The 27,017-nt window shown below is 33.2% G+C and overlaps 1 protein-coding gene across 5 annotated transcripts in view; it reads right to left on the bottom strand.

Moving 5' to 3' along the window:
* The window catches only part of PCDH17 (protocadherin 17), a 99,662-nt gene that overhangs the window by 46,506 nt on the left and 26,139 nt on the right, over nucleotides 1–27,017 (bottom strand). For 3 of the 5 annotated variants that reach the window (XR_008512702.1, XM_054529081.1, XM_054529079.1), the window contains 2 exons: nucleotides 16,712–16,770; nucleotides 16,405–16,577 (listed from right to left, as the gene is read on the bottom strand). Coding sequence is in view for 4 of the 5 variants with exons in the window: in XM_054529081.1 (XP_054385056.1) it covers nucleotides 16,405–16,577; nucleotides 16,712–16,770 (232 nt within the window). In the remaining variant the exon portion in view is untranslated. The remainder of the gene's footprint in view (nucleotides 1–16,404; nucleotides 16,578–16,711; nucleotides 16,771–27,017) is intronic. The other 2 variants (XM_054529080.1, XM_054529082.1) reach the window with 1 other exon arrangement.

Below are 27,017 nucleotides of genomic sequence, written 5' to 3'. Positions count from 1 at the left end.
CAAAATGGATTGCGCTCATTCTTTGCAATGTCCCGATTCTCTTTCCACCCTTTCTATTAAATCATTTGCTTCCTCTGCATATTGTTTTTGCTGGCCAATACTATCTTAACAGCCCAGTTGTATTGTTAAAACCTGATGGAAGTTCTTAATACTGAAAAACATGATCATTCTATTAAGGGTTTCCAACTCCCAGTCAAGATGTTAATAAGGCCTTTATTCTCCAAATACAATCATCCCCGTGACTCCCTCTTAACTATCACCTAGGCTGGTTAGAACTTCATTATTTCTCACATGGGCTATGGCCACTGTGAAATAATAAAAATACCTATGAACTTAGAATTAGACATCCTAAGCTAAAATTTTGGCTTAGTCACGCAAAAGCTCTAGTAACCTTAGAATGGTTATTTCCTCTATTCAAAATGAAAATAAATATGCCTGTCTCATGAAACTGTTGAAATTTTTGCATGTTCCCTGAGGTAAGTTAGATCAGTGTACATAATTCTGTTCTTTGAATAGTCATTAAATGTTGTATCTGCTTCTGACTTTAACAGAACTACCCTAAGGCTTAAAAATTATTAATAGTTTGATATCATGTCATTTACCAGATCAAGATCCTTTACCATTTACCCACTATTGACTTCAGGTTCTCTAAATTCTTCTGCTTAACCCGTGGTCTTAATACTGGATAAATCTGTTTTTCTTTTATACTAATCATTGGGAATACATGGGAGATTAACAGAAATATTTTCTTCCCCACACAAAGCCTGCAGACTACTGGTGGAGATAAGTGGGTGCAAAACCAACAACAACAACAACAATAACAAAACAGTCTCAGCACTAGATGCCTGTTTCCTAAGAAAGAAAAGAAGAAAATGCCTCAATGGCTGATTGTAGAGTGAGCTAGCAGGGGTGACAGAGAGGATTTGTTGGCCAAGGTTAAAAGTTTACATTGTTTTGGAAGTGTTGTGCATTGTAATCGGAAGAGTGAAATGACCTGATTTACACCGCAAGAAGATCACTTTCTTGCTAATTGTTGGTGATTAAGTAACAGGACAACAAAGAAAACATATGACCACCTAGGAGGGTATTTTGAGTAAGAAGGGTAGCCTGGGTAAGGAGATACACTGGGGGTGAGCGAACTGAAGAAATTTCAAGTAGAACTGGGGGATGGTAACAACACAGCTTAATGACAGATGTTAGCATGAGGAAGAGAAAGGAAATAGTAATTCCTTTGTTTCTAACTGGAGTGACTAGGTAAATTGTAGGAGTATAAAAAGGAAGATGGCTGGGGAGGGCTTGGGATAGAAGTGAAGATAAAACGCTGGCAGGTTTGGGATGGAGGAAAAAAAAAGGAGTTTAACCAAGTATGTGGGGTTTTTTGTTGTTGTTGCTGCTCTATTTTAATTGTGCAAAAACTCTGATCAAGTACCTAGAGAACTGTGAAATGTCTTATGAATACAGATGGATTACAGTGTTTTGTACATTGTAGAGTCTCATTAAAGGGGAATTAAATTTGTGTGTATAATATAGATATGTTGGAAGAGTCTGAGATAGTTCTAAACATAACACTCACACTAGCACTTAATACATACAACATTTAAAAAATAAAAAGTGATCTTATTTATTGCTCAAAATTAGCAGAATTACCATTTGGCACTGAGAGGCACTGAATTGGGAGATAGACCATATATTTAGAATTGTCTCATTATATCTTGTTTTCACCAGTGGTTATATATTAATAAGCTAAGCCTCACATATAAGGGTGGTTTTAGGGGTATATAGAAATTAAATTATTTTTAAATGGTGTTAATGTGTTAACACAGAGCTTTTTGTGTCTTCTATCCGTTTTCAGTAAGACTGACTAGGGTTAACTGCAGAATCTGTAGCAATAAACTAGAGACTGTTCTGGGTAAAGGCAAGTCATCTATATCGGCACCAAAACAAAATAAAACAAAACCAAAAAACACCAGATATGAGTCTCAGGAGTAAATGCTAAGCAAGGTAAATCAAAAGAATAATACTAATAAATAATCACAGTTAATCATATGACTATAGGTGGTGCTGAAGTACTCTCCACAAATCTTTAAATTTAGTTATAAAGAATAAGGTTCAACTCACCTTTTAAAAGTAACATATCTTATTTCCAACTTAGAAATATTGATATAACTGTTCTGCAAACTCTCCTTTGCACATAATCATCAAGATTGTAAATAAGTAAAAGGGATGAGAGTGGAAATTCGAGTACAGACGTGGCATGAAACAGACAACTGCTGCATTGCTAAAGGCATCAAAATGAGCGAGTTACCTTAGTTCTCTGATGCTCAGGTTTTCATCTCTTAAAGGTGGTAACAGCAATATCATCAACTTGAGGAGAGATGTGTTTAAAAGCACTTGCTTGCTACAATGCTTGACACATAGTAGATGTTTAATAATTTTTTTACTTACATTACCAATTATTACTAGCTGATCTTTGTTATCTGATTGAGTAACTTCATATGGTTTGTTGTATATTTATACTCTTTTAAGAATTTCATTAGGAATTATATTTAACATAGGAGTGTCAGCTCTGCTGTAAAAATGAGTGGGAAAAATCAATTTGATTATCATCAACAAACAGAAATCAGTATTGCACAATATTTCTTCTGAGTTATGCTTATTGTTCAGAATAATTTCAATAAAAGTCTTGGGCACAGCAATTAAATGACATGATATTATAATATACAAAGTTCAGAGAGTTTTAAACATGTCACTGTCCTTTTGAAACTTGGTGAATGATCAGCTTGGCCATCAAGTTATTTGCATTTTCAACCCTCCTCAGGTGTATCAATAAATAATCATTCTAAAGCAACAACCTGACTAGGTAACCACACTGAAAATAAAGTTTTGTTGCTGTCTGTAAAATAAGATTTAAACTCGTTAGTATGGCCTTCAAAGTCCTTCATAATCTCACTCCAACAAATTCTTTTGGTCCAATTCATCTCCATGATAACCCTGCACTCCAATAAAAATATTTTGATTTATTTGCCATTTCTAAATTATGCTATGGCTTGCTACATCTCCACTTCTTTGATGATGCTATTATCCCACCTTTAAACACTCAATTCACTTTTTAAATTACTGTCAGTTTTTGTAAGTTTTATATTTTCATCTGATAGAGAGTCCACTTTCAAGACCGTATTACAAGCTCATGTAATTTGTGAAGTCACTCCTTATTTACTTCTCCAGCAAAATTAATTATATATACATGCACACATACATATATATATATATGTGTAGATATAACATTTACCGAATGGAATTACAGATAGATCAATAGAGAGTTGATATCCTCAAAGACAAAACACTTCGAAGGCAAACAATGTCATATACATGAGTGCTGAAGTAATATTTACTGAATTACCTTATCCACGTATGAATTAATGATAATGAGACCTGGCCCTGAACAAACATCAAAACATAATCCCATGAGTAAAGAAAATATTCTCAGATTTATATTTACTTAAGATGTAATATATTGTCTATTGTTTTCTAACACAGTGGAGTAATGCTTGCATACATCATGAAGTTATTCTGTATGCATTAAAATTTTCTCAGGTTTTCTAGCCATCTCCCATTAAACATTACAAATACTCTTAGCTTGTAAGGGTAAAAGGTCAGATATATGTATAAAGAATATTATGTAATGAACACAGTAATTCAAATTAGAAAGAAAATGACTAAGAACAAAAACAAAACAATTTAATCTTTCAATATGAATTTTCAAATCCTCAAAGAAAATAAAATCTAGGGCAGACAAATCAATTTCCATGAAATATATATTTTGTTTTGAAAATAAACTCAGTGTCAGAGGTAAGGGTGTATTTGTTATTGGTCTGCAAATCCTAAAAGTGCTATTCAAAATGATCCTATGCTGTGATTATACATTACCATGTGCCTAGGTTACTTTTTAGCTTCCCAAAGTAAATATTTATCATATTTACTTTGGCTAGACTAAATAGTCCATCACCACTTATACTCCTTTTTTTTTGTGTGTGTTCAGTCCAAAGATTCCTAACTGCACAATTCTATTATAATTTCATAGAATATTGGATTAAGTAATGTATCTTCATAGTAGATAACTTTTTTCATTATACGACTGCTTAAATCATCATCAATATATCTTGTCAAGAATTTTAAAAAGGAAAAGCTGTAACATGCAAATTAAATATAAGACTGCATATTCCTTATTCATAATTTGAAAATTAAAAAATCCATATCTTGAAGTAACTTTGTTACTTTTTTGGTGAATAAAACTGACTTGAACTGACATAGGTTACTTACATTATTAGTTTACCCTATTTAGTGCGAGTATTCAGATATTTCACTACACAATGTTAATGTGTTTGATTATGGATACTGCCACAGAATCCAGTGGAAATGCTACATAATGTATGTATATGCACTATAGCACCCTTCTAAGATCAGAAAAATTCTTAATTCTGGAAAGCATACAGTTTCAAGAATTATATGCCTAAATATCATAAGATCAATTTTCAAAAATTCATGAGAACTATGAGACTGAAAAGTAAAGAAAAAATTAATTTTAATATGTTAAAATATTTGGTTTGATACATTCCATGCCCCTATTTCTTGTTTTCTACCAATTATAAATATGAAATAATGGCTACATGTGTTTTTGACACATGCGCACCTTGTGGTAGAATATCTTGGTAATTTTCTTAGCTTCTCTGAATTTTTACATATCTGAGTGTCATTTATATAAGTGCTTATGTGAAATAAGAGATTAATGGACTTTACACTGCACTTTATAGAAAAGATTAGAGCCACCTATTATAAACTACCAGCAATTGTTTACCCTTTTCTTCCACATCTCTCTTTATGTTTTCAAATTTATTTCTTCATTCCTTTCTTTACAGAAGAGTTTATCTTTACTTTAAAGCTAGCCTCCCCATTATGCTTCAACGAATATCCTTTTTCTAGTACAATCCTTCAATATTTCCTCCTAACTGGATCAACTGCCTCAGTATATTGATACTCAGTTTTCTTGAATATTCAAAGCTTTTTTCATCCATAACACTGTCTTCCTTAGCTACTCCAGCTCCCTCTCCATTACTTGCTATGTTTTCTTGAAACAGGAGGAAACTTTCTGTCTCCAATCTCTGCCCATAATTCCTTGGCATATCCCTCTTTAAAAAAACCTATTTATCATATACAATATGATGTTTTGATATATATATATATAGAGAGAGAGAGAGAGAGAGAGAGTGAAATAGTTAAATCTGGCTAATTAAAAACTGTATTACTTCACATAGTTATTATTATGTAGGGAGAACACTTAACATCCACAGTCTCTGCATTCTTCAAGAAAACAATATATCACCTTTAGCCATAGTCACCAGGCTGTACAAAAGATCTCTTGAACTTATTTCTTCTAACTGTAATTACATATCCTTTGACTAACATCTCTCTAATCCTCTAGCCCGACCTCTCAACCACTTCAGCCTCTGGTAACCACCATTTGACTCTCTACTTCTATGAGATCAGTATTTTTGGATTCCACATGGGGGAGATCATGCAGTATTTGAGTTTCTGTGCCACGATATATCCTTTTGAAATCTCTTATCTTTTAACATCTAACTCCTCTCATGGAAATCAGGAGTGACCTGTCAGTTGTCAGATTGTATAGGTGTTTCTTGAACTTCATTGTGTTAGATTTCTCTAAAGAACCGACAGTGTGTCTTCTTGCGTAGCTTCGGCCACTGTGACTATGTAGCTTCCTACCCCTCTCCTTCCTTACTGACTACAGCTTTCCTGTTCTTACTGATAACTCTTCTGTCTTTGTCCATTCTCCTCTGAATACATCAACCAATTCTTTGAAACATTGTATATATATCTTCTGTATTTCATGCTTGTTTATGCTGTTTAAGTTTCTCCTTATCTCTTAAAGTAAAATTCTGTTCATCTCTTAAGTCCTAGCTCAAATTTTAACTCTTACATGAAATCTTTACTGAATAAGTATTAGTATTCTAACCCTCCTCTTTAAAAGCCCTAGAGTTTTCATTTATACCTAAACAACAATACATTATTTTCTACATTTTACTATATTTTCAATATATATTTCATTTTCATTACTAGACTGTAAATTCTTTGAAAATAGGTTTCATAAGTCCCAAGAGAGTCTAGGGAATTGGCTAGGAATCCTCACTGGAATGTAAGCTCTATGTGAGCAGGAATGTTTGTTTCACTTACTACTCAATCCTCAGCACTTGAAACAGTATCTGTCACATGCCAGAAATGCAATATATATTTGTTGAACAAACATTCAACATAACAACTAAGACAGTCCCATATGCATAGTGGGCACAAGACAAAAAGTTAGTTAAAAATTCAAAACATATTTTTTCAAGTAAATGTTTCTTGTTTCAAAATAGTGAGCTTGAAAAGTTGTACATTTATGCCAGTCACACATGGTCACATATTTGGGACTGCCCTCAGGACTAGTTTGTGAATCATAAAATACAATCAGCTCAGTATATTTTATTTTAAACAGAAACAGCTGTATTCAACCAATATATTGTCGTAATTTGGCTATCAATTATACTTGGCTGGAAATGAAATGTAAAAACTGTAGGATTCAGTGAAATATCTCATCTAGGGGTCTCTAGATTTTGGATTCCCACAGAACATACTGAGTATTTTTCTTGGCAGGCTGAACTATTACTGACCTCTTCCTCTTCCTAGCTTCTTAGTGTTGTGTTCTGTGGGATTCTGTTATGAACCCTATTATCTTTTCTCCCAATATTCTTTCTCATTAATTTACTTGGATTTAAGTATGATTCTATGCCAATAACTTGCAAGTTTATACCTCCTGACCTCTCTGATTGCCAAACTGTAATTGCCAGCTGCCACTTCTGATACTTCCATACGGGTGCCTCAGACATTTCTAACTCACATGTCTAAATCTAAACTCTTCTTTATAAAGCCCAAATGTTGTTCCTGCAGTGACCTCACCCTGTCTTCACCACCTTAGTAAATGCACTATTGTTTAGGCAGCTACTTAAGTCACAATCCTATGATACAATAACACATCAAGTTTTATACTACCTAATTGTTTTCTGAAGGTTTTCTCAAAGATCTGGTTAACTGAAGTTGTTTTTTTGTTTCTTTCCTAGCATCTCTGGAAAAAAATTTCCACATTACTGAGTCAATTCTAATAAACATTTAAGCATCGGACATTAAGAGATAATTAACACATACATAACATTAAAAACTTAAGGCATTAAATAATTCAATTAATATTCCATTTAGTTAGACATTAAGTCATTTTTTTCCTTTAGAATTTCTTATCCCAAAAACTAATTTCAAATAAAATACTAAGCAATCCATTATTATTATAAAAGTAGTGGCATATATCAAAACAAGTTTTTAATCGTTTACTTTGTTCATTCCTCCTACCTCTTCACTACTCTGGGCCTCTTTTTCTCTTGCCTTGGACTACTTCCCAAGCTTTCTAATTTATTCCTCTCTCCCAACACATTGCCAGAAACATCATCTCTTTAAAATGCAAGTTTGCAATGTTACCTCCTGAGCACCCCTAATGGCTCTCTATCAGGCTTTGCATCACTGGGCTTCCAGCCACCTCCCTAGTCTCATATCTGCCATTCCTAGTCTCACACATCGCTACTCATCTGCACCTCACAGCAACTTGCCATACACTGGTTCACTTCATCTGTGCTTCTGAGTGTTTCCTGTCATCCTCCCTCCTCTGACTTTACTCTGCCAAATGTGCAGAAGGGTCTGCTCAAATGTTTCTTACTCCACAAATTCTCTTTGATTCCTTAAATCTGGGCTGGCTTTTCATTCTATATGAATTTTGTGGACATACGTCTCACTGCACTGACCTCATAGTTTATATGTCAGATTCTCTTATGACAGTGTGAGTTCCCTGAAAACCCAGTCTGTGCCTCAGCTCATCTTTGTATTCCGTGGTATACCTGTTTATTTTAAAACAGTGAATGAATAAATGAATGAGTTAAAAGCTTTCCTGTTTCCATGATTCCTTACAACACTAAGGAAAGAATTAATGAGCAACAAATAAGAGAAATAGAGATATTGTGCATAGACTGACAAAATATATACATCCTAGTGTTTGGTGATAGCACAGTAGTGTCAGTGGGTACGTCTGGATTGAGACATTTTAGAGCTTTCATTCAATATATGTTAAAGGATCAAGAATCAAGCTCTCAAAAATGATCACTTACATCTTCAGATTTCCTTCAGGTAAGGAAATAAATGGTGCTGCTACAGATATGATGTGCCTATTTGGAGACCGAAGTCTCTATTGTGTGTTACGGGAATGGCTTGGTAGGATGGAAAGAGTCCTACAGTGGAAAACCATAAACCTGGAACTAGTATTGCCTTTGCCACTAACCTGAAGACTCAATGGAAACTGTCTGTTTTCTTACTTATAAAATGGAGGCATCATGTTTCAAGGTTTCTTCTCACCACAATGTTTTGTAACGTGGCTTTTAAAAGAACAGAGGACTTCTAATATTGGAACATGCTCTCAAAGTAAAGTAAGAGTAAATTTCCGGGGAATGTTTTAGACCTATTAAATTAACAAAATTATTTCCTTAAGTTCTTAACTAACTGATGCTGATAACTAGTCTGAATTTTAATTCAGGAGTTTTAGCCAGGAGTTCAAGAGCAGCCTGGCCAATGAAACAAGACCCCATACCTATAAATAAGTTTGAAAAATTAGCCAGGTATGGTGGTGTGTGTCTGTAGTCCTAGCGACTTTGAAGGCTGAGGTAGGAGGATCACTTGAGCCCAGGAGATCAAGGCTGCAATGAGCTGTGATTGCAATATTGCACTCCAGCATGGGCAACAGAACGAGACCCTGTCTCTAGAAAGAAACAAAATGAAATAAAAAATAAAACAAAATATTGTCATTATAATAAAACTAAAAAAGGGCTTTTTTATGTTGATATGTTGAGATATTTACTTGAAAGATACAATAATTATAAGGCAGGAGAGGGCTTTTAGGACATTTGGAAATATAGTCCCAGCATTCCCTAATTTTAGCAAAAGCAAGAGATTCTCAAAATCACATGAGTCCATAGTAAATCATGCAACACTTGTTAGGAGGCTTTACAATGAGCAACAAATATGAGAATCATAAAATCTCTCTATTTTCATGATACCAGCTGCTGGATTCTAGAAGCAGATGTTTTCACATGTGAAAAATATATTGAAACTTTTAAAGTTAGGTAAACTGTGGGGCAGTTGCAAACTTTGGTAAGCAAAAATAAACTGAAGCTGCATACAATTTGGGAAACACTTTATCCAGAAAACATAAACCGAGATGAATTTTGAAGTCTTGAAAGACAGCACAGGAGGGTGGGAAAATTGACACTAAGATGCTATTAGATAAATGCATTCTAGTAAAACCTTACAGGGCTTGAAAATAATTGGAAGTCCTGGCAAATAGTGCAGTTTCTTAGATGCCACCTATGTGAAAACAACAGTGTCCTTAAACATTTCTAAGTAATTTTTTTTTCTAGTGTTAAATATTCAACAGTTTCTTCCTGTCCCCCATATGTGGTAGTAATTTTCTATTTCCTTCCTAAGACAAATTTACTACTAATAAGCTTGCAGCAGCATTTCTCTTAAAAATTGTTTTCAGAGACTGGCATATGGCCGCTACAAGGAGGGACACAGTCATCACCTTCATGTTCTTGGTTATGTGGAAGTGGTTTTGTGGCAGGCCAGGTCTCACTAACAGTTGAACAGCAGGCCTCTGTGACAACTGTTTCAGCACTGATTGAGTGGTTAGGTTAAATATTAAAAGCTGAAAGAGCCAGTGCTCCTAAACAAAGGCTGGAATGTAACAAAAGCTCATCAAGAGTCTTGAGTAGGCCTTTCCTGGGCCTTAAAGCATAGCAAGATAACAAAGGAATTCTTAACAGGACACGTTTAGGATTAAACAGGTTTTACTGGGGGTCTGAAGAAACTTCCCAGACCTCCACAAACAAGTTTTATTGGGGGATCTAAAGGAACTTCCCAAACCTCCATGATTTAGCAGGAGACAAGATGAGGGTAATCACCCTGGGCACCTGGACCCATCTAGATTAAGTAAATTTACTGAGGCTCTAGAGGAAGGTCTTCAGGACTCAGACATTAGTTATAGATTAGAAGAAGTTAATCACTTATGTCTTTAGACAAATGCACACTTACACATAGACATATAGCTTAGAAGTTATATAAGGTCTGGAAAACTTTGTAATTTAGACTTGGTCTGGTGACACTTTTCCAGCCTTCTCCCTGTACCCGATTACAGAAGTAAACTCTCTTCTTTCCCAGTTCATCTGCATCTTGCTATTGGGCCACAGGAATAAGCATCTCGACCCTCTCTTTGGTCTGGGAAAAGTTTGGCTGCTGTCTGTTATGGGAAGGTCTGGGAAAAGGCCTCGACTGCTTAATTGGAAGAGTCAGAACTACAGTAACCATTCCACAGACTAGAACACAGAAAGAAACAGTTCTACTACTTTTCTATTTAGTGTCAGTTATAGGGAAGATTGTAAAGTAACTGGTTTGTGATTAGCACCTCAAACCTCTAGCTCACTAACTTCACACAATCTGAATGTGTGGTTCCACATGTTCGTCCCCAGGTGGGCACGAGCCTCAACTTCTATTTCCTTGCTATATAGCTTTCTTAAATAGTTCCTTCATGGTAAAATACAGGTCGTGGAAATTTTCTTAATTGGTTTCATTTCCAAACATAATTAGAAATATGATGAACTTTCAGTCATTATATGTGGAATCAGAAAGGGAGAGTTGAGGGAGTGAAACTCAGAGCCTCCCCCACCCTCACCTCTAGGCAACTGTGAAATTACATAAAAATACTGCCCTCATTTAAACTAGCCTAAGCCTATTTTGATTAAGGTGCCCCCAAGCAAAATTCAAATACTAACTTAAAGAAACAAACAAACAAATATTTATTAGCTTTACTTTCTGTGATTTTCTACAATGTTCTCTAGGAAGGAAAAAAAAGGCCATCCTTAAGGAAGAAATTTAGTTTTAGAACTGGAATTCACTAAAGCAAACCAAAGATATTTGATATTCCTATTACTGGCAACTTTTCATGGATTTTAAAAATTGGATTTGAATCGGGAATTTCATTATGAAATTTTTAAACTCAATGTAATTTAAGAAGACAGATTTTCTAACAATAGAGGCAGGAGAAGGAAGCCATAGAATTAAATAGAAAACTAGAAATTACAAGGCAATTAAATAAAATGAAAAAATGAGAAAGAATTAGAATGGCAATCCGTGGGAAGCAGAGAAGTCCTTGAATCCAGTCATGGGGAAGGCACTGACAGGTGGCCACCCAAAAGGGTGGTGTTAGAATTGGTGATGATCCCACCGCCACTTCTGGCACAGGTTGCAACAGAATTATCATGTACAATTCTATTTCAAGGAGTTGGTTTCAGTCAATTATAAAGATAGCAGAAAACTGATAATCCTTGGAAAATTGGGAACTGTCACTTAGCCATCATCAAGGAGCTCAGAGAAATTGCTGGTAAGCATTTATAAGGACTGTACATTTATTATTTAGAAATCAATGGAGACTACTAAATTTTAGAAAATGCTTATTAAATCTTTTCATGAAGAAAAAGTTATTGCTAACAATCAAAATAATTTACAGGGCTTCTAATGGATAGAAATTCAAAGATACAGTACCTACTTAAAGAAGCTAAAGTATGAATAATATTCTGAGGCTTAAGAAAACATTAGCTTCATAAACTCTTAAAAAAGTTTTATTATTTATAAAACTATATTAGCTCTTCTTTACAGAACGAATACTATATTTATTTTCATTAGGTCTTGATATAAATCAGTTTATCTTCTTCCAAAATATAAAATCATTTTTTAAAAAAAAGGATCAGATATATTTTTCTCAATATTCCGTGGTTTTCTTTTCCCATTTTTAAAATAAACATTTATTCAGTAAAAATACATATTTACCTTTTTATTAAGTAATATGCTATTATGGTACTATACAACTTCCAAAATATTTGGAATTTTTTAATCTATCTACCTGCTATATTTTAGAAAGGAAGAAGGGGGGGTATGGAGAAAATCTAATTAACTAATAGAAAACTAGGGCACAAACATGCAATAAAATGGAAAGAAACTAGATACATTCTTTGAATTTTTTCCCATCACACTAAAAGAAAAAATAACCTCTTTCTACTAACGGATTTATTAACATTACATCCTTAAATCTGTCTTCAGCTCTAGTACAGTACATCACACCTTCAATTAGCTGCTGAATTCTTTTAAATTATTTTGCCAAAATAGTGGGCAATACATTACCTTTGCGATGTATTTGGAATTAAACTAATGGTGGCAAAAATACACAAATATCAGGAACGGGACAAATAGAAAAAATTTCACGCACAAAAGATGAAAAACAAAGTAATATTTGAGCTAATAAAATAAAATCTCAAAAGGCCGAAGTCATTTCCAAAGGAAAACCATTATTAACAAAGAAAGTATTGACAATGTGAAGATTATTTTTGAATTGATTTTCATTTCTAAATTAAAGAAATATTTCAATTTAAATATAAAACATTATTTTTCTAAAATGAGATCATTTAAATTGGAAAAGAATCTAATATAAAAATATAAAATATAATATGCTACTGAATTTTAATTGAAATCTGTGTAAGGCACTGCTACACATTTTTAGTAAGAGAAAAAGACTGATAAACACATCTTCTTTCATTTAGCTCTAGTTTTTTCTCATAAGATAAAATTTACTTTTGTTTTTTAGGGTAATTTTGAAACTATTAAAATTAGGGTTTAATATTTGAAATCTATATGAAATAATTATTTGGATATGGCTGTCATCATCTCTCATCTATAAAGAAAGTTGTTATTTATATGTGTGCTTGACTTAATTGTGGAATTGTCTCTCATGAAGTTTTTCAAATAGAATAAATAAATATATTGATCAAGACAATAGCTGCTTGCTTATTTAACATTTTAACATTATTTCTGAGTAAACTACTCATTACATGAATAGTATAAAACATTGTTTGAAAGGGCAGGCTTTGAATGTATTTTTTAAATTTCTATACTGCCTTCACTACTTATAACTACAGAATATTAAAAAAAAGTTACTTAATAGTTACTTAATATCTACTGAATGTGAGAGTAACAGTGCTTTCCTACCTATAAATGCCATGAAAATTAAATAGGGTAATATGTTTCAGGTACTGAGCAAAATACAGTAGTTCAATCAATGCATATGAGATATTTTGATCTTCTCCCCCTTGGTTTCCACACATTAACTGAATTTTTTACTTACTCTGATGTTTATTCAATATATTCTCATAGCAATGAGTCAAAATGGTTATTTGAGCAAAGTCTCTAATTTGGAGACAAGGTTGTGTAGAAAATAGAAAAGTTAGAGCCATATCCAGACCTAGGATTAAACTCCAACCTGCTGTGCCAGTTAATAAACTTCGAGTTAGCTTATTTTTTATATGTAAGATAAAAATAAAAACTTTTTAAGGGTTTGCAGGTTAAACAATCTAATGTTGAAATTGTTTGCACTGTTTATGGTAAGTGATAAGAACTCAATAAATTGTAGTCTCCTCCTCTAAATCTAGATGAACAGATACAAACATACTTGAAAGACAGACAGACTGACAGATAGATAAAATAGTTGACGTAGACAAAAAAGATAGATAAAGAGATATATAGATGAGAAGTAGATAGAGAAATATAGGAGGATAGAGGACACAGAAAGATGAGAGGAGAGAAAGCAAAGGAGGGGATCATGAAGAAGGGGAAGGAGAGAAGTAGAGAGAGGAGATCACCCATCTGTAATTAGTTACATATGATTACTTAAAGGCAGGCTCTAATTCAAATTCATTTCTGACATTTCTGAATAATCTAACATTTCCTTACATATTCAAAGCACTTACTAGATATTTATTAAATGAATGAATGAATAAATCAAATCAATGGATAAATCAATCAGTGAAATATTATTTTAACTAACTTAAAAAATGTAGGGACATGGATGAAGCTGGAAACCATCATTCTCAGCAAACTATCGCAAGGACAAAAAACCAAACACCGCATACTCTCACTCATAGGTGGGAATTGAAAAATGAGAACACTTGGACACAGGAAGGGGAACATCACACACGGGGCCTTTTGTGGGGTGGGGGCATTGGGGAGGGATAGCATTAGGAGATATACCTAATGTAAATGACGAGTTAATGGGTACAGCACACCAACATGGCACATGCATACATAGGTAACAAACCTGCACGTTGTGCACATGTACCCTAGAACTTAAAGTATAATAAAAAATATATATATATAAATCATGCTTTAAAGTGGAAGACAGTCTTTTATACATAATTCATCAATTATTTAAGTGTATCTTCTAGATTCAAAATAATTTTCCTGTATTTACTAATAGGGATGTGTGGCATTCTTACTCTTAGACTAGCAATTATTTCTTGTGCAATATTATTTAAAATTTATGCCATCTTTGGCATTCTTTTAAGAATAATAGCCACCTTCCCTAGACTTCAATTTTCAATATCAAAATTGAAAAAAGAGCTTTTTAGTATAAATTGCATTTTCATACATAATAAATAAGACTGCTTCCTTTCTCTATAAGAGAATATACATAAAATTCACTCCTATCAAATACATTTCTAAGTTAGTGGTTGGCATGGAATTAAACAGTTAATGTGAACAGCAGTTTTTTGTTGTTGTTTTTGGTGGTTTGCTCATTTTTAAAAAAATTACCAGAGTTTCTCATAAAGATACAATAAACTCTTTACTTACTTTAGGCATTTTCATAAGTAGTAGCCAATCAATTATCTATCAATCATTTTATGTGTCAAGCACATAGATGGGTCTATCTCATGCAGTGTATTTACATATCAAGTTTCAACAACCCATTATTGAAAATGTATCTCAAAGATTCATATATTTTATAAAATCACAGAGCTACAACCCATCATGACCATTTAAGTCACGTCAAGTAAACACACAAATTTTCAGAAAATGGGAATAATACATAAGGATTCACATTGCTTTTGTTAAAAGTAATTTTTAAAACAATATTGCACTATTAACACAGAAAGTGGCTATGGTAAAAGATCTTGAAAAAAGTCATCAGTCTAGCAATTACTACTTAGAAAACAGCTTTTTCTGAGGTCAACTTTAAAATAAATTCAGCATAATTATATTTAGTCCAAAAATATTAATATATATTTAAACTGAATATACATTAATTTTGTTTTAAAAATATATATAAATATCTATAAACATATATGTATATACTTATATATATGGGTATATTAATATTTGCATTAAACATTTTAACATGACTAGAAAACTTAACACTATATCTGTTGAGGTATATATAATAGAACAGGCTGCCCTACAGGCAAAAATTTACTTTCTATAAATCATTAATCAATAAATGACTTAGAGGTTAGGTTCACATATTTTAAATGGAGTTTCTCATTCAAAACAACTGAAATAATAAGTGTAAATATATTTAAATACTACTAATATTCTGAAGACTATTATTATATCAACTACAGTTCTTTTCACTTTTTACAATAGGACATAAAAAACCTATTCACAGTTTTTAGTCTTATACATAAGAGTAATTTAATTTACTTTAGATGAATCATTAGCAAACATTTTATTGTATTTGAAACAACAAAAACATTAAAATTAATAAAAAGTCATATGAGACGAATAAATTAGAGATAAAATTTTACAAAAATATATGTATTTATTAAGACACATTGCTTTATTACCCATTTGATATTCATGAAGTCTTAGATGTAAATCAAAAGAAAGCCAAAACTCTGGTTTACCTATGACTCTTAAAAAACTATTTTGAAGCTAAAATCCAAACAAAAAATAAATCAACAAGCACTGCTAAGAGCTATAAAATTCCAATGATTTCATTTTATCTAAAAAGTGTTGAATTTACTAATTTTTATACTGTAAATTCATAAATATACATATCTAGCTAATATATGCCGTATTTTCCTTGTTAGTATAACCCCAAATAGGAAAGGGTGGGAAATGTCTATGAAATAAGAACAATCAAGTGACTTTGGTCAAGTTCTTATTTTAGGATTAATGAATGATACCCAGGGCCTTCATTTTTCGATTTTGACTGTGTTATTCAATGGTTGCTTTTTTTCTGGGGCAACCTCAAGATTTGCTGTTTCTTTGGTATATTATCAACGGTCCATTCCACTGTGATAAACTGCAACTCTAGATCTAATAGGTTTATAATGACTGCTTAAGCTTTACACTTTGTAATCATTGGAAGACTTCACTCACCTTGTTCAAGTGGTTGGCTTTTAGTTGAAGTAGTTTTCATCTTGAGTGCCTCCCTAACAGACATGTCACAGCAGGAGCCTTTGTTAGTGTCTTGGTCACTGTCAGCCTGATCACTGTCCCCGTGCCCACTGTCTCTCAGGCTGGCTCTTTCTGGGTCCTTAAACGTGGAGCTACTGAAATACATATAAAGAAAAAGAAGAGAAAGTGTTGTCTCTACTAGTTTGAATCTGAAGTGTAGTCTCTTGCAAAGCAATTTTGACACGAACGCAAATGGGGAAGCTGAGAAAAGTTATTTAATAGGCCTTACCTTTGAACAAACTGCTGCCTGCTGCCCATGTAATTGGGCTCTGCGGGAAAATTGTCTGTCTGTGAAAGAGAAGGAAAAAAATACGTATAGTTGTACACTGGACAAATCTCCTGCAGAGCAACAAGATTTCCTAGTGGAAAAATGATTAATAATTCAAAAATTCCCTTAATCTTCAGATTTGTACATTTTAATTAAATTGGAAATTGCTGACATGTAATTATGTACTCAGAACAATTAAATGATTCCGGTCCACAAATTACCTGTTAAAGTAAACAATGAGCCTGTCATAACTGGCATTCTCTTTTAGTACCAGGATGGAGAACACTGGCTGTGTTGTTTCATTACTTAGATATTAAGATTGAATATTTGTGGGAGGAGTGGGAAAATGACCTAATTTCTCCATATTAAAAGTGTGAATTATTTAATAATACTCATTTTTAAACATAATTACATCATCTGCTGGGATTCTATGTGTTTCTTCATGTAATATTATTTAAAGTCATCCACTCCTCAATTAAGAGATGCAGGGCCTTTCCTTCCAATTTTGCCAGTAATGGATACAAGCATATCACATATGGTTGAACCCATTGCTATAATTCATTCTCAGCTACAAACCAACTATGGAAATTATGTTCAAACAATCCAGTGGGAACGGATTCCTATTTTACTTCCTAGTTATTAAAAACAAAGCAAAACAAAAATAAGAGAGAAAAAAAATGTTACTTAAAACGTGAGCATAAAGACATTGAGAAACCAGGCTTGTTTTTGCGGTTGTTTTTACTGCTTCCAAACTGACATGGAGGTCTGCCAAAAAGAACTGAATTCTCCTTGTATCATGGAACAGAGTCTTTTGGGAGAAAGAGACTGGATCTTTCATAGATTTCCCTATACTGTACATTCATACACATTACTTCTTCTTGCAGCTGACTCAGTGACAAAGCTTCTCCTGTTTTCTGCATCACTTCATATCACAGCATTATACTCTGAAGCAGCTATGGGTTCCTACAAGATCATCCAGCATACAAGTATCAGTGACACAGGGATCATGCAATTCATGAAACAGAGGGCCCAAGGTAAGACTTAATGTAGTGCAATATGTGCTTTCCTTATTAATAAGGCTAATTCAAAATAAGATATTCTTTTTTCTTCTTCCCATATAAAAATATAAAGAATTTGACTTTGTGAGCAATTACTGAAAAAAGAAAAAGGCATATCAAGAATGATAGTTTAAAGTACTGATAAGTAATATAAAGTACTGATATCATTAAAGAATGATAGTTTATTTGATATCATTAAAGAACGATAGTTTAAAGTATTATGTAAGTGTCATTGTCAAGTTTGGGAACAGAAACCCCCCCCCCCCACAAATTTCTTAATATATAACCTTTTTTGTTTTGTCCAAATGACATTTATCAAAGTACACACAAAGATGAAGTGAAGCATTGGAAAACTTCACTCATCTGCATGTCAAAGTACATGCAAAGATGAGGTGAAAAAGGTGGATTCATTGCTCACTCCTAACCGTCTTTTACTAGCAGTTGGTAGCAGACACTTCCCATTTACATACTGTAGTAATTTCTAGAATCACTGAAGCATCTTACTTTTTGTTTCCATAATGACAGAATATCAGTTTTTAAGGATAACTTGATTTTCTAGTAAAGTTAATAGCAGTAGTCAACACCAGTGGCAAAAATGTTTCCAAAAATATTTTGAAAAAATTTTAAACTATAATTACTTAGTCACTTGACATTTTAATTTAATAAAAACTAGTTCATCCTTTGAATTGATCAAACACATGTATCTATTCCACTATTGCTGTCAGTTGAAAGCTAAATGTAAGTGTTTTAGAACACTTCAAGAAAACAAAATCCAAGTTATTAAAGAGACAATAAAATGTACTGTGAAATCAGAAACTCTAGTTAGAAAATGTAAGCACTATTATAAGTAATCTTGTGATTTTAATGGTTTTAATTAAGTGGAGCCTCATAGGATGTGGATCCCTGTTCTTTTAGACACAAGGAAATAGTCTGGGGAAACTTTTTTCTCTTGTCCTGATAGGAACAGTATCTAGAAATATTTGCATATTATTAAAGTTCTAAGCATTTCTAATTAAATAAGAAACATAAGCTAAGAAATGAAATCATGTTTCCATTGAATGAACAGCTATTAAAATTATATGTACAAACACACGTATTTATGCATGAGCATTTGATGAATTCTGGGCAATGGTACTGCTGCCAAACATTGGTCTGATGAAGATAGAAAAACAAGAGGAAAGGAGAAAAGAAGGGTGTTTGGGAGAGAACAAGAGAAAATAGAAAGCAAAGCCAAAGAAAGGCCAGGTGGGGTGTCTCACGCCAGTAATCCCAGCACTTTGGGAGGTGGAGGCAGGAGGATCACTTGAGCTCAGGAGTTCGAGACCAGCCCTGTCAATGTATTGAGACCCCATCTCAATAAAAATAATAATAAAATTAGCCAGGTGTGGTGGCGCCCACCTGTAGTCCCAGCTGCTCAGGAGGCTGAGATGGAGAATCACTTGAGCCCAGGATGTTGAGGCTACAGTGAGCTGTGACAGCATCACTGCACTCCAGCCTGGGCAACCTGTCTCAAAAACAAAAATAAATAAACAAACAGACAGAAATCTGAGGAATAGCAAGAGAAAAGCACAGAGAAAGAAAGTGGGAGAGAGAAATGAAAAGATACAGGAAGGAGGAGGAAGCAGGGTGAGAGGAGTGCAAAGAAATGTAGAAAAAAGAAGTTGGTTTCTAATTATAGAATTTCACAAAGTACAATTTTAAAAGTTTGCAATTCAATCACTAGCAGAGTATCAGAAGTTTACTAATAACGTCTGAACTCATAGATTAAAGTAGGTAGGAATGAGAGATTGTGTGTGTGTATAATTACCATAACGTAATAGCCATTTGGCCTTTAACAAACATATAACTAATTCACTACATTTTCATTATCTAGACTCCAAGGGTGTCTGAAAATTCATTTAAAATAATCTGAATATAAAATAACAGTATTTGCATAGAAAAATGAAAAATAGAGAAAAAAGCCATATGTATGACAGCACCATTTAATTAGAAGTATAAGAGTATTCAGATATTTTACAACACTATATTCTAAAAATTGAGTTTTACCTTTTCCATTTATAATTCATAAATTTTAAGTCTTGGAAGAGGGTAGAATTTGAGGTCAGACATTTGTACATTTTAGGACTCAGCAGAGTAATTAAACATGAATATTTACAATGCTTGAAAACCTTATCTTTCATGCAAACTAATCACTAGTGTTTTCTCTTCAAACTCAACTTGAACACAGTGACTTTTATATGATAAACATATAAACATGATGATTTGTTTATCATTAAAAATATCACATGTACCTACAATTGGTGGGTAGTTACATAAATGTTTGCAAGTCGATATTTTAAAAACTATATGATGATCTATTTAAAAATCTACAAAAAATCAATAATAAATGAGACAAAAAAAATCACTTTTTTAAAAAAAGTGATTATTTGCTCATAACAAAACAGATGTGAACTAACATCATACTGAATGTACCCTCCTATCTTTTTCACTTTCTTTTTTTTTGTGTTAAAGATAATAAAAAACTAGATATTCTTTACTTTCTTTTGTGGAGAAAATAAACAGGAAAATAAACAAGTGAGCAAGCAAGCAAACACTTAGAGTGGATAAAGTTGGCAGAATATGAATTCTCTGATTATTTGTCTTTTTTCTTTACTAGTACTCAGCAAACTGGTGCATTTATAAATGATATTAAAAATCAACATTTTTATCAGCAATATTCAGCAATAAACTATTCCTAAGGATATGCAATCTTCTACAACTTGCTCTCTGATCCAAATTCTGAAACAAATTATTGTAATTTTTTAAAAACTTGTCTGAAAAAGGTCAATAGAAAGCAGGTAGTGAAACTGAGTCATGCTAGCTGAGACTAGGAAAGCTCTCTATTTGTGGAAGTAGGTTATTTTGATATGGCCACTTACATGTCCTTAAATTCATCTGAGAGGAGTAAAAGCAATACACTTATAATAGTGTCTATCAATTAATTATTCAACAAATATTTTTAAAAATGTATAGGATCTGTATGCTGAACATTATAAAAAATGAAATAAATTTACAGGGCCTAAATAAATGGAGAGATATATGTTTATATATTGGAAGACAATTTGGATCCCCAAATAATGTATGCATGTAACATAATTTCATGCAAATTCTCAGCAAAATTTTCTGTGTATTTAAACAAGAGGATTCTTAAATTGATATGTGATAGGAGATGAACTATAATAGCCAAAACAATTTTTTTAAAAGATAAATCAATTTCTGAAGAAATTACACTACTCTCTTTTAAGACTTCCTGTTGGGCCCAGTATGGTGGCTTATACCTGTAATCCCAGTACTTTGGGAGGCTAAGGTGGGTGGATCACTTGAGGCCAGGAGTTCGAGACCAGCCTGGTCAACATGGTGAAAAATCCCTTGTCTACTAAAAGAACAATACAAAAATTAGCTGGGTTTCAAGGCACATGCCTGTAATCCCAGCTACTTGGGTGGCTGAAGCACGAGAATCGCTTGAATCCAGGAGGTGAAGGTTGCAGTGCACTCAATCTGCACTCCAGATTGAGCAACAGAGTGAGACTCTGTCTCAAAAAACAACAATGACAACAACAAAAAGACTTAATATTGAAGGCACACTAATGAAGACTGCAGTATTGCCAAACGAATGAATACATACAACAATGGAACAGAAGACTGTCCAGAAGCAGATCCACACAGTTATGAACAGTTGATTTTTAACGAAGTTGAAAAGACTATTCAATATATAATTCAGTAGAAATGATCCTTGGTCTATACCTTACACATTAGACACACACACATACACATACACGTTCTCTTTCTCTCTCTCTCTCTCTTTCTCTCCCTCAAACATGGAACATAGACCTAAATGTAAATCATAAAACTAAAAATATTTAGTAGAAAGCTTAGCAGAAAATCTTTGTCAAAGGGCACTACACAGTGGCTAGACAATATCAAAGCATGATCTACAGAAGAAAAAGTTGGACTTTATGAAATTAGAAATGTTGATTTTGCAAACTGTTAAGAGAATTTAAAAACAAGCTACAGCCCTTGAGAGAACATCTGTAATGTTGCATGCAGACTGTATAAAGAACTGTCAAAACTAAGAAAACAAACACTTGAAAGGCTTAACACTAAATCATATAGAATATATCGATGGTACAAAAGCACATGAAGAGAGATTTACTATAATCTGCAATTAGGAAAATGAAAATCACAATTACAATAAAATGACACTATATATTTATTAGGTTATATGAAATTTAAAAACTCAACAATACTAATGCTGATGAGGATGTGGAACAACTGGAATTCTCATAAATTTAGGTGAAAATGCAAAATGGTACAGCTACCCTGGAAAACAACCTGGCCATTTCTTATGTCAAACATAAATCTATCATATGACCCAGCAATCCTACTTCTAGGGATATACCCTAAAAAAATGAAAAGTATGTTCACACAAAATTCTGTATGTTTGCCCCAAACTGGAATAAGCCTATATATCTTTCAAAAGGTGAACAGACAGACCATCATACATATTCATACATATGTGTAGTAAAATACCGTTTAGCAATGAAAAAATGGATTACTGTTGTAACAACCCGAACGAATCTCAAAAGCTTTATGTTGAGTGAAAAAAGTCAATCTTTAAAAACTGCATACGGTATCATTCAATTTATAAGACTAGTCATTAAAAAAAAGCAAAGCTATTATGACACAGAACAAATCCGTGGTTGCTAGGGGTTAAAGGTGAGGAGAAGTATGATAGAGAGAGATAGCGTAAGGAAGCTTTTAAAGTGATAGAACTGTTCAGTATCTTACTTGTTTCATGAAACTACACATGTATGAACATTCATAGAACTATACACCTCAAAAAAGGTTCACGTTACTGTAACTAATTTTAAAAGCAAGTGGTAATACCAAAATATACCTAATATGATTATCTGCATCACATATATGCTGAGGATTCTTCCGTCTCAGAAAATAATTATAATACAAGTTATTTTTTTGAATATTCTCAACAAAGAGTGTTTCTGAACTTGTCTTTTAAAATGATACTAAGCCAATTTCTAAAACCTATGTAGATATTTAATATTTATTTGGACAGAATACAAATGAATCTGGATATAAATATCTATTTAATCACACCATCAAATCCAAGCAACAGATCCATAGCTCAAATTTATTTAATTTTATTTTTTGAGACAGGGTCTCACTTTGTGATCAGGCTGGAGTGCAGTGGGGTGATCGTGGCTCACTGCAGCCTGAACCTCCCAGGTTCAAATGATCATCCCGCCTCAGCCGCGCAAGTAACTGGAACTACAAGGGTGCGCCAACATGGCGGCTATTTTTGTTTTGTTTTGTTTTGTTTTTTTTTAGTATAGACGGGGTTTTGCCAAGTTGCCCTGGTCTCGAACTCAAACTCACGAGCTCAAAGGATCCACCCGACTCGGCCTCCCAAAGTGCTAAGATTACAGGCATAAGCCACCGAACCCAGCCTTCAAATTTTATTTCTTCCAAAGAATTTTTTTCTTGTGTGCATCTCTGATTTACCCAGCCATAAAATAAATACTTTATATAAAAATTTCAAACTGCACTTGTTGCAAAGTAGTAGCTTCTCTTTTGAACACAGGAAAGAAACATGGCTAGATGGTGGAGGACTGGGTGCTGTCTTCAGAAATGGTGAATTGTTTCAATTTTCAAAATGGCTTATAAAACTGTTTCTACCTTTGGAAGTAAGTTAATACCATACTTTGTAAAAACTTAAAAAACATGTAATACAAAATGGTTAGCCTCTGAAATGTACCAAAATGTATGCAAAATATTGTCAAAATAATTTTACAATTTTCGCAGCAAAATTAAGATAATATAAGAGTATCCAAAATGTGGGGTTTTAAGTTTATACGAGATAATGTATGCAAATTTCTTAGTTTATAATACAATTCTCATTTTAAGTTTTTAATTTTTAAATTGTGCAGCACTGTAATGATATGAAATAATGGTAACTGGATGAGTATATGGTAAATTTTAATGCAACACTTGGATTTCTATAAAATTAGACACCTGTGGGATGAGAAAAATGAAGACCTCATTATTTTGAGTCGAATTTCTAATGAATTTCTAAGAAAAAAATCAGAATACTAGTCTTCAAATGTATCCCTGCAAAAGGAAGAGAAGAATAATGTGAGCAGTAGGAAACTGTATTCTATAGTCAGTTTTTCACCATCAAACATACCATTTAAGTAAATGCTGCTAGAATTCAATCTCGGATTAATTTACACATACTCTGATAATTATATATGTGTGTGTATATCTATAACACAATATAAATAACCTTGGTGCTAATTAGCCAATATTATGCTACCCATTATAGATAGAGTCATGAGATATTCAGGAAATTTCCTATGAAAGGAACAATTCTGACACACCATAGAACTCTGCCATTTCCAGAATGATTGGTGTGGGGACACAGGAGGCAATGGATTATAAACTGCTAGCATTCTTTTGTAATTTTAGAAGAGATGGAGGCTGAGGCAGGGGAATCACTTGCACCCAGGAGGCGGAGGTTGAGGTGAGCAGAGATTGCACCATTGCACTCCAGCCTGGGCGACAGAGCAAGAATCTGCCTCAAAACAAAACAAAACCAAACAAACAAACAAAAAACCCGTTAGCATTATTGAAGTCCTCTTGGCTTTCTGTATCTCTTTACCAAACTGGAGACCTTTAAGTCAGAGTCTACCACTCAGCCCAATGGATGCATTCATTTCACAGATGTACATGTAGCTCAGAACATAGGCAGTACCAAATCCAGCATCAACAATGTAAAATTCACAATATCAGAGATTCAATCAGGAATTACAGGGCATGCAATAAGCCAGGAAAATATAACCTAGACCTGGGAGAAAAATCAATAAAAACAGACTCAGGGATGAGCGATGATAGGATTAACTAATAGGACCTTTAAAAATCGATCAGAAATATTAAAAATATGTTCAGGAATGTAAAAGCAGGACGTGGAGAGTGTCTCCTTAAATCTTGTGCCTTAACTATCTCCCTTGCCTCACGTTAATTTTGATCCTGAAAGAGAGAAATAGAAGATATAAAAAAGATTCAAACGAAATTCTAAAAATAAAAGCTGCAGTATTTTAAAGTAAAAATACACACACTGGATGGGACTGGCAGCAGATTAGAGACTAAGGAAGAAAAGATGTAGCATTTTTTCAGCAAGTTCTAGAAACATTTGCCTCAATAATCTAAATAGATAATACTTAAATTTATTTTTTGCATTATCTGTATAAGCTTTATATGTTTGTGTCAACATTATTTTTATACATTTTAAAAATATTATAAAGATAATTATTTCAAATACAAAGTGATCTTCCACTGTTTGAAATATAAACGCGAAGACATTTTTAATTCTAGGTGTATTAATCTAGAATAAACGTAAGTATGTCTTTGACTTTTTGAAGTAATTAAGAGGGCAACTCATCTCTTAAAATCTAATTTGGGGTTGGATGTGTAGTGACCAGAACAACATTTTGTCTAAAAATAAATGATTCTAGATATGGTGTTAAATCGTATAATTATAAATTTAGTAAAATTTATATTTTCAGTGTTTTCCTAATCCAGGGGTACAGAGACATAAAATTTTGAAAAATACCTTTGAATTAGGGACAGAAGTTTGTTGGTCTACCTTGATACTATTGCGTTGAAAACTAAACAAACCAAATTTTGGCCTTAATTCAAAGCCACTGCTTTTCATATTGATAACAAGCATTCTGTTTGCAGTAGACTGAACACAAGGGATTGTTAAGAGGTGAATAATTCACTTTAAGCCTTTTCATACCTACATTGCTTCTGATAGCTTTGCCTTCCACAGAATATATGGTGTGGTTCATTCTGCATTGCTGAAGTAGGCAACAGCATTTTAAGCCACCACTTATAAAGTTATCTGACAGCACCTATGGCTGTGGAATTTTTAAAGTGCATGAAGTATGGCAATAACTGTATTTATCAGTGGTTTTCAAAATAATACATTTTATACAAGTATAGTGTGGTTGACATTTGTGTTTTGCTACTAAAGGCATAATAAAAACATTGGGTATTCTTACAATATTGAGCAAAAACCAGCATTCCTTTAAATTAAAAATGAGAGGACAGGAACAGCTACTTCCTATAAGTAAGAATTTTAAGTCTGCTGCTCAATGAGGATGACTTAGATTTTTTTCTTAAAGTAATCTGGGTATATATTAAGATCTCTTGCAAATGCTAACTCTTTGAAATGACATTGATAACTTTAATAATAACTGATGTGCCAGCATTTAATTATGTAATTTATGAATCTTGAAAAAAGTTATCTTTGACAAGAACAAAGGAAACTGAGATTATCAAAAAGTAAGACGAGCCCTATTTGTTACCTATGAAAGCACATAAAATAGAGACTGCCATACATTCCCGTCATATATTTGCTGTATTGCGAATCCCAGGGCCAACTGAGATGCCACTAAGTACTGGATGTGCCATGAGGACAGAAATTAAAACATACTTAAAGACTGCTAACTCCAACATCCTCAAATCACCCATTCTCTTCTGTGTTGTCAGCCTCTTCATCTCAGCCCTATTCAAAACTTAGTCTTCCCTTTTTGTTCCAGTGGCAGTGTAGGAGTAAATTTGAAGTTCTTTTCTTTTCTGTTTTTTGCTATCTCTCAGCCAGACTTATCTCTGGAGACATTCCTCTGCTTTCTTCCTCCCGTGCTCTTTTTCCATCTCTATTAAGAATACTGAAAAGTTTTCGCACTGAAAGAAATATCTAAAACTGGATTCTCTGCAATAGGGCCTCCAGGACGAAGAATTCAAAGGTTATATGTGGCCAGTGAAAATTCATTACATTTCTGAAATAGCTTCTTCTAATATTCTCGATATATAAAGACAAAGGAAGAGAATAAGGAAAGGAAGATAAATTGGTGATATTACTTATTATCGCTAAGAATTCTGAGTCTTATGGTAGATACATTTTCTTAAAATTAGATATAATTAAATTTAAGAAACCTGCTAATAAGCGAAAATACATTTTTACAAATTAAATTTTTATGATCAAGCCGGTTTTTAGCCTAATTTATTTAGCTACTATGGACATGCTTGGAAACTATAATGCATTGAGTCTAAATGCATGTTTATAATGTCACTAATTAAATTCTGCACTG

This window comes from Pongo abelii, chromosome 14 (assembly GCF_028885655.2).
Source record: "Pongo abelii isolate AG06213 chromosome 14, NHGRI_mPonAbe1-v2.0_pri, whole genome shotgun sequence".
Taxonomy (NCBI): domain Eukaryota; kingdom Metazoa; phylum Chordata; class Mammalia; order Primates; family Hominidae; genus Pongo; species Pongo abelii.
Note: the sequence above shows the minus strand (reverse complement) of the source record. Positions and strands in the feature narration are given on the sequence as shown.